The sequence below is a fragment of the Belonocnema kinseyi genome, chromosome 4, assembly GCF_010883055.1.
Source record: "Belonocnema kinseyi isolate 2016_QV_RU_SX_M_011 chromosome 4, B_treatae_v1, whole genome shotgun sequence".
Lineage (NCBI taxonomy): Eukaryota > Metazoa > Arthropoda > Insecta > Hymenoptera > Cynipidae > Belonocnema > Belonocnema kinseyi.
In genome coordinates, this window is record NC_046660.1 from 2,228,673 (window position 1) to 2,237,931 (window position 9,259).

Here is a 9,259-nt window from a genome sequence, read left to right on the forward strand (position 1 = left end):
ATAAGGCTCGACACAGCGCTTTCGCTCAGTCAGCGACGTGAGAGGGAGTCGAGTGGAGAGGCTAAGACGAGCAGGTAGACCGCGATCGAATTAATACTGCCCATTCATCAAACCACAAAAGAATTCAAGTTAAATTCCAAAGAATTCAAATAAATTTGTCAAATTGATTACAGTTATAATGTTTTGCTGATCTTAACGTTTTGCTTTTGCTGATCTTTTGCTGGCCTTTTGCTGAATTGCCTATTGCAAAATTATAAACAAATTTATGTTTCGTATTTTATTCCTCGTTCGGTCATAGAGGTCCCCTGCTGGCAAGGCTCGACAGAACGCTCTCGCTCAGTCAGCGACGTGAGCGGAATTGGAGTAGAGAGAGTAAGAGGAACAGGTAGACAGCGATCGATTGAACACTGCCCATTCATAAGACCTCAAAACAATTCAAGTTCATTTCCAAAGAATTCATATAAATTTGTCAAATTTATTATAATTTTAATATTTTGCTGATCTTAACCTTTTGCTTTTGGTGATGTTTTGCTGAACTGCCTATTGCAAAATTATAAACAAATTTATGTTTCGTATTTTATTCCTCGTTCGGTCAAAGGGTTTCACCTCCTGACAAGGCTCGACAGAACGCTCTCGCTCAGTCAGCGACGTTAGTGGAATCGGAGTGGATAGGGTAAGACGAGCAGGTAGACCGCGATCGATTGAACACTGTCCGTCCATAAGACTACAAAACAATTCAAGTTCATTTCCAAAGAATTCTTATAAATTTGTCAAATTTATTATAATTTTAATCTTTTGCTGATCTTAACCTTTTACTTTTGCTGATTTTGTGCTGAATTGCATATTGCAAAATTATAAACAAATTTATGTTTCGTATTTTATTCCTCGTTTGGTCATAGAGGTCCCCTGCTGGCAAAGCTCGACAGAACGCTCTCGCTCAGTCAGCGACGTGAGGGGAATTGGAGTAGAGAGGGTAAGAGGAGCAGGTAGACCGCGATCGATTGAACACTGCCCATTCATAAGACCTCAAAACAATTCAAGTTCATTTACAAAGAATTCATATAAATTTGTCAAATTTATTATAATTTTAATCTTTTGCTGATCTTAACCTTTTACTTTTGCTGATCTTTTGCTGAATTGCATATTGCAAAATTATAAACAAATTTATGTTTCGTATTTTATTCCTCGTTCGGTCGAAGGGGTCCCCTACTGACAAGGCTCGACAGAACGCTCTCGCTCAGTCAGCGACGTGAGGGGAATTGGAGTAGAGAGGGTAAGAGGAGCAGGTAGACCGTGATCGATTGAACACTGCTTATTCATAAGACCTCGAAGCAACTCATGTTATAGTCTAAAGAATTCGAATAAATTTGTAAAATTTTGTATAATTTTAATCTTTTGCTGATCTTAAACTTTTGCTTTTGCTGAACTGCTGTTTGCAAAATTATAAACAAATTTATTTTTCGTATTTTATTCCTCGTTCGGTCGAAGGGGTCCCCTGCTGACAAGGCTCGACAGAACGCTCTCGCTCAGTCAGCGACGTGAGGGGAAGTCGAGTGGAGAGGGTAAGATGAGCAAGTAGACCGCGCTCAAATGAAAATCACCCTTATGAATGTATCCTTAATTCATTATCCTTTGGGCCTGCTGTTTTATTTCGGCAAATCTTATCTGCCGGCAGATGGCTGATGTCCTAGAAGAAGGTCCCCTCACCGATGCAGCAGCAGCTCTCGCTCTGGGCAAACGTCACCTCTTGGTGCGTGACTACAACAGCGCTGTCAACACCTTGATACAAGCTTGCGAACTCTTGGTGCAGAAACATGGGGACGGCGCTGATGAATTGGCCGAACCCTATTTGCTCTATGGTCGAGCCCTTCTCAATCTGGCAAGAGAGGAGAGCAATGTTCTGGGTAGTGCAGTTCCGTGTGATGAAAAGGACTCGGATGAAGAGGCTGACGTTGATGGAGAAGACGAGGAAGAGGGTGATGGCGACGAAGAGATGGATGAGACGGATGAGAAAAAGGAGACTGAACTGAAGAAGGGCGGGGAAGTTGCGGATAAGTCGGCAACGAAAGAAGGGAAAAAAGTCGAGGAGAAGAAGCCTACAGAGTCGAATAAGGATGAGAAAAGTGGGGAAAATGAAGTTTCGAAGGCTGAAGGAGCTACTCCTGGATCGAGCAAAATGGTGAACGGAGGATCTTCTAGTCATATGAACGGAGATATCAAAGAAAATGGAGAAGACGATGAGGAGGTTAATGATGACGAAGATGCTGATAACTTGGAGGTTATATTACTTTTTTTTCAAAAAACCCCGATATTTTTATTACCAATTTTTTTATAGAAATTATAGAAAAAATTCAATTAATTTTAAAACATATTTATAGAGGTTCGAAAAACATTTCAAAAATAATATTAATTTGGAAGAATTTAAAAGAACTTTCAGAATTCTCATGATTTTTAAATAAAATTGTGAAGCTTTTCAAGGATGCCTAAATTATTTTAAATTATTGTTAATTACTTTCAATCGAAAAATTTTTAGAATTGAGTTGGATTTAAAAAATTTTATTGATCGTGAAAAATCTGCGAATCGGAGAAACCCCGGGAAATGACAGTGAATTTATTTTTTGACCAAGAATTAAAAAATTTTTTAGAAAAAAAATCTGGCCAACTTAGGTTTCAACTGTTTTTTTAAATAATTAGTTAAAGATTTTGTATTTTGAATTTTTAAGCGTACACTTTAATTTAAAGAATTAAAAATTATAAACGTTTAAAATCGAAGATTTTTTGTATAAAAAAAAACCTGTGGAATTGATCAACTGTAAATATAAATTAATGTTTTTTAAACATGAATTGTACTTTAAAATTTAAAAAGGGAATAATAATTGATTTTACAAGAAACCATTTTTAATTTTAAAATAATTTTAAATTAATATATTGATAATTAAAGGCTTTTATTAAATTTCAAATTTAAAAAAAAATTTTACTAATTTAAAACAAAATATTGATTTCGGCAGATTTCAAACAAAAAATTTAGAAGCTTTTTAAGAATTTTTAAACTATTTAAAATAACAATTTATAGCTGGAACTGGAATTTTCGGAAAAAATTAAAATTTTTTATTTGAATAGGAATTTTTTCAAAATAATTTTATTTTTTACTTGAAATAAAGAATTTTCTTGAAGATTTAGAATTCTGGATTTGAACAGGGAATTTTTCGAAAAGGATGAAAATTTCGGATTTAAACAGAAAAAATTTCAATTTTTAATCACTTTTGCGCTGGAATTAGGAATTTAATTTGTTTAAAATGGTATAATTTGGAACGTCTTTAAATTCATTGATTAATTCTTCAATTTAGAGAACTTAAAACGATTTTTTAAGATTTTAGAGTATTTAAAAAATATATATATATATACATATATAAGGAATTTTAAAGAGTTTTTTCAAGTTTCAAGGGATTTAAAATATTCTAGGGAATTTTGAAAGGTTCCAAGGATTTTTTAAATTCGTTTTACACATTTGAAGAGACTTAAAAGTGCTTGAAATATTTTAGGATACAAATTGTTTAGAATTTCGGAAGGATCAGAAAATTTCCAAGATTTCCAGGATCAGAAAATATCAGATTTCATCATCATTTAAAATATTTTAAGGTATTTTTTTCAAATACTTTGGAATTTTGAAGAGCTTTAAAACATTTTAAAGGATTTAAAATGTTTTTGAAGTATTTGAAATATTTTGGGTTATTTTTAAAAAATAACAATTTTTAATTTTTTAAAGAATTTGAAATATTTTAGGATATTTTAAAAGATTCCAAATATAAATAAAGTCTTTTTCAACATGCTCAATTGAATTCCTTTTTTCATATTTTTTAATTGTTTTCAATTCACTCTGAATTCTTTTAAATTTTTTGGAATCCTCTTGAATTCTTCTTGTTAAAGTATCAGGCATTTCGTCAAAAATTTTTGAATTCCCTTGAATTTTTCTAAGTTCTTTTCAAATTTCCGGAATTCAATGACGTTTTTTCATAATTTTAAATTGTTTTCCAATCATTTTTATTTTTTGAAAATTCACATTGAATTTTTATGAATTTCATCGACATTTTCTCATTTATCCTAAATTCCTCTAACGTGATTTATTTATAAATTTAATGTAAATATAAATAATTTCTGAATTTTCTTAAATTCTATTGAAGTATTTCACGGGATTTTAAAGATTTTAAGGTATTTTTAAAACTTAAAAAGCATTTTTAAGATGTTTTAGTTTGAAATATTTTAGAATAAAGATTTTTTTTAGAGTTTCGGAATATATAAAACGATTTTACAGAATCTTCAAGTTTTTATGCAATTTTTAAAGATTTCACACGGTAAAGTTCAAAGTGGGTGTATAACACCCCAGCCTATTCAATGATGGATTGTTTAACCTATATTTAATATTTTGTCACAATAAAATTATCCAATATAGTTTAAGGTATCTTTTATAAGATAGAGTTAATTTTATAGCCATTTATTTATTTTAAGTTTGTTAAAAAAAATTATTGAAAAAAAGTAAAAAAAATGTTTTTTTTTTTTTTACTTAAAAATTAATAACTCACGCAATTTTAATTATTTTAACTTAATAATTTATCACTATAGTTTTGACATAGTGTACTTTCATAAAAAAAATATTGGAACATGGGTGCTTTAAAAAATATATTTATTTGCACAGTTGAAAAGTTAATTTTATGATAAAATGATGAATCCGATTTTTTGCTTTTAAAAGGATTTATTATTATAAAAATTGAGGAACTTTATAAAAATACAAGAAATTGAAAAAAATATATAACTGTATTTTACCAATTATATTTTAAATATAAGAATCGCAAACTTTAATGATTTTAGATTTTAAGAAAATTTCGAAAATAGGACAAGTTCAAAACTTTAAAAGTGAAATATTTTTTAAATACAATTTTGAAAATTCGTTCACTTAAAATTCAAAGGAACTAAAACTCTATTATTTTTAATTAAATACGTTCCAAATTGAACAATTTTAAATTAAAAATTTTTTAAACGGATAATTATTTTAGAAAGGAGTTGAAATTGTATCATTTCTTATTCAGAGCGTTTAAAATTTAACAATCCTATTTTTAATTTAAGAATTTTGAATCTGAATAATTTAGGAATAAAGTTTCGAAAATAGGATAGGTTGAAAACTTTAAAAATGTAATCCTTTCAGATTAGAAGGTTCAAAATTTGCAACTTTCTTCTGAAGATTATCCTTTTAGTTATAAATTCTATTATTTAGTTGAAAATTTAATTCAATTCATTTTTTGAAAGTTTGTCTTTATGATCTTCAAATTCACCTACTTTAACAGAAATTAAATCTTTCTTGGATAGAATGCAACTGTTGGATGAAAATTCAACAATTTTGTTGAAAGTCATAATTTTTGTTAAAAATTCTACTGTTTAAATATAATCTTCGGTGTTGAAAAAATAAGTGAAATATTTTCTAGGAAAAAATTTAAATATTTTTTTAATTTAATTTTTGTTTTTATTTAATTAAAAATTCATCTGTTTTAAGTCAAATGTCATCTTTTTGGATAAAAATGCAACTGGTTGGTTGCAAATAAACTTATTATACTATTTTCTTATTTGTCTATTTCGTAGGAAATTTACATTTTGTTTAAACTTTATGTTTCGGTGTTGAAAAATGAACTGAAATCTTTTCTGGATAAAGTTCCACTTGAAAAAAAAAATGTCATTTTTCATTACAAATTCATCTGTTTTAGTACAAAATTAATTTTTTTTAGGATAAAAATGCAACTATGTGTTAGTGAATTCAACTATTTTGTTAAAAATTCATACTTTATGGTTGAAAAAATTCGTCTTTTTGGATTGAAAATTTAATTGTTTTCGTAGAAACTTATTTCTTGTTTTAAAAATTCATATTTTGTTTGTGAAAAGTCAACTGAAGTCTTTTGAAAAAGAAAATTCAAGTTTTTGTTTAAAATAATTCTTCTTTGCTTGAGTATTCAAATAATTTGTTTGAACGATTTGGTTGAACCACTTTGTTAATAAATCACTTTTTTATTGAAGATTTATATTTTTAGTTGAAAATTCATCTCTTGAGTTGAAAGTTTAATAATTTTGTTGAAAATTAACCTTTTTTTAACAGACAATGCACCTTTTCTATTTTTTTAAGATTAAACTTTTTTATTTAAAAATTCGCCTTTTTTGGTAAAAATCTAATTTTTTAGTTTGAAATTTCATTTTTGTTGGGTAAACATGCATCAGTTTTTTGGAAACTTAATTTTTCGTTGAAAAGTCATATTTTATTTATGACTTGAAGGTTCGATAATTTAGGTAAACTTTTATTTATTTTTTGAGTGAAAAATCTTTGTTTTAATGGAAATTCGTCTTTTTGGTTTCAAAATTATTTTCTTTTGTTGTATTAATTTCATATATATTTTTTTTTATTAAAATATAAGCGTTGACACTTTTTTGGGGAATTTGCCTTTTTAGGTTGAATATTCAATTATTATGTTAAAAATTTAATTATTTTGTTTAAAATTCAAATATTTGGTTAAAAAGCCATCTTTTATAGTAAAAATGAAATTTTTTCCAAAATCTTTCCAAGTTAACGAAAAATGTAATTTTTTATTTAAAGAAAAAAGTTTTTTTTTTCTACTTTAAAAGATAACTCTTTAACAAAATACTGGAAGTTTCAACAAAATAATTGAATTTTTTAAATAATAGTTCAATATGCAATCTAAAAAGACAAATTGTCAACGAAAGAATGTCATAGTTTATATTTTAATCAGAAAAGAATCCGACAAAAAAAGATTTTTTACTCAAAAAATAAATAAAAGTTTATCTAAATTATTGAACCTTGAAACCAGAAGACAAATATTCTTTATAAAAATTCAATTTTCAAACAAAAAATACGACTTTTAAACAAAAAAATAACTTTACACGAAACTGATTCATTTTTACGCAAAAAAAAAGGAAATTTCAAACTAAAAAATAATTGTTTTACAAAAAAAAACGCGCATTTTTAACTAAAAAATATCAATCTTAAAAAGAACAAAGAAAGTGATTTCTTAACAAAGCGATTCAACCAAATATTTTAAACCAATAAGTTGAATTATCAAGCAAAGAAGAACGATTTTTAACCAAAAAGTTACATTATCATACAAAAAATGAAATTCCTTCTATGAATTTTTTAACAAGAAATCATTTTCTACAAAAAAAAAAATTGAATTTTCAATCTAAAAAAACGAATTTTTAACCAAAAAGGATGATTTTTTAACAAAATTGTTGAATTCTCTAGCAAATAGTTTCATTTTTATAAAAAAGATGAAGTTTATCTTAAAGCAGAGTAATTTTATATTGCAAAAAAAGTTGAGTTTTCATCCAAAAACGATTCCAGTTAATTCAGTAACATGAAAAATTGAATTTTTTATACAAAAAGACGTATTTTTTCCAACAAAAAGGATCAATTTTCAACAAAATAGTTCAATTCTCTACCAAATAGTTGCGCAGTAATAAAAAACACATTTTTTTTTATAAGTGGAACTTTCATTCAGAAAATAGTTCAGTTCATTTTTGAACACCAAAATATAAATTTTAAACAAAAAGTCAATTTTCTACGAAAGAGTTAAGTTTTCAAGAAAATATTATAATAGCTTAATTTCTTAACAAACAGTTGAATTTTTATCAAAAAAAAATATTTAATCTATGCTAAAGCAGGTAAACTTTAGAATAAAAAAGACAAACTTTTAAAAAAAAAGAGTTCAATTTTCCACCGAAAAGTTAACGCAAAATGAAATTTTCTATTAATTAAAATAAATTCTCAGATTCTCATGAATTCTCAGAGAATTTATGAGAATCTCAGAATGTATTGTAATTAATAGTAAATTGAATTTTTTTCGTTTACCTGCTTTAGCAGAAATTAATTTTTTTTATTTTGATAAAAAATTCCTCTTTTTGGTTTGCAAAATTCAACTCTTTTCGTTTTGTTTTACCTGTTTTGTTAAAAATTCAACAATTTTGTTGAAGTCATATTTTTTTGTTAAGAATTCTACTGTTTTGTTTAAAATTTACATTTTGGTGTGAACTGAAAAGTTAAACTTGAAAAAAAGTTGTCATTTTTTATTAAAAATTAATTTGTTTTAGAGAAAATTTCATCTTGGATAAAAATGCAACTATTTGTTAGAGAATTTCACTATTTTGTTAAAAAATCATACTTTTTGGTTATAAAATTCGTTCTTTTAAATTGAAAATTCAATTTTTTCGTAGAAACTTATTTTTTTTTTAAATCACATTTTAATCGTCAAAAGTCAGCTGAAGTCTTCTTAACAGAATATTCAACTATTTTTTTTGGAAAATGTATCATTTTTATTTAAAAATTCATCAGTTTTAGTAGGAATTTCATTTTTTTTTTTTAAATCAAAATTCAACTGGCTGAAAATTATTGTTCTTTGCTTGAGTATTCAACTATTTTAATCGAAAGATTTACTAGAATTACTTAGTAAATCTTTTTTTTTAAGATTTATATTTTAAGTTCAAATTTCATCTCTTTTGTTGAAAGTTTAACTATTTTGTTGCAAATTAATCTTTTTTAAGGGAAAATTAAATTACTTGGGCAAAAATTAGACTTCATTGTTGAAAGTGTTTTTTTTTTTTTTTTTTTTCATTTAAAGTTTGTGTCTATTGTTGCAAATTTAACTGCTTTGTGGAAAAGCCTTGTTTTTGATTTAAAATGTAAATTTTCCCATTTTTTAAAGATTTATATTTTTTAGTGGAAAATTCTCATTTTTCGCTAAAAAAAATAACAATTTTCTTGTTTTGACATTTCATTTTTGTTGGCTAAAAATGCATCAGTTTCAATAAATTTATCTCTTGGCTTTCTTTCTTAAATAAAAAATCTTTATTTGATGAAACTTTTCGTCTTTTTGCTTGCATAAATTTTATTTTGTTAAAAATTCACCTTTTAAAATAGAAAATACATTTTTTTTTATTTTAAATAAATTAATAAATTTCAAATTTTTATCTAAAATACTGCTTTATTCCGTTTATAAAAAAGTCTGTGTTAAATGTATTAGAATATTAAAATGTTGGTAATTGAATAATAATCATCAGGGAAAATAAAAAATGTTTTAAGAAATAATCAGAAATATTAGGAAATGGCATTTTTTCGTCAACTTTTCGGTTGGAAATTCAACTCTTTTTTTTTTTTTTTTTTAAATTTGTCTTTTTCATTTTGAAGTTTACCTGATTTAGCAGAAATTAAATG

At 26.1% G+C, this 9,259-nt stretch overlaps 1 protein-coding gene across 4 annotated transcripts in view; it reads left to right on the top strand.

The window, feature by feature from the left end:
- LOC117170708 (protein HGV2) overlaps positions 1–9,259 on the top strand; it is a 53,035-nt gene that overhangs the window by 40,801 nt on the left and 2,975 nt on the right. For 2 of the 4 annotated variants that reach the window (XM_033357708.1, XM_033357707.1), the window contains one exon: positions 1,676–2,278. In XM_033357708.1, the coding sequence (XP_033213599.1) occupies positions 1,676–2,278 (603 nt within the window). Of the gene's footprint in view, positions 1–37; positions 75–363; positions 386–1,675; positions 2,279–9,259 lie in introns of those variants that run through there. The other 2 variants (XM_033357709.1, XM_033357710.1) reach the window with 2 other exon arrangements.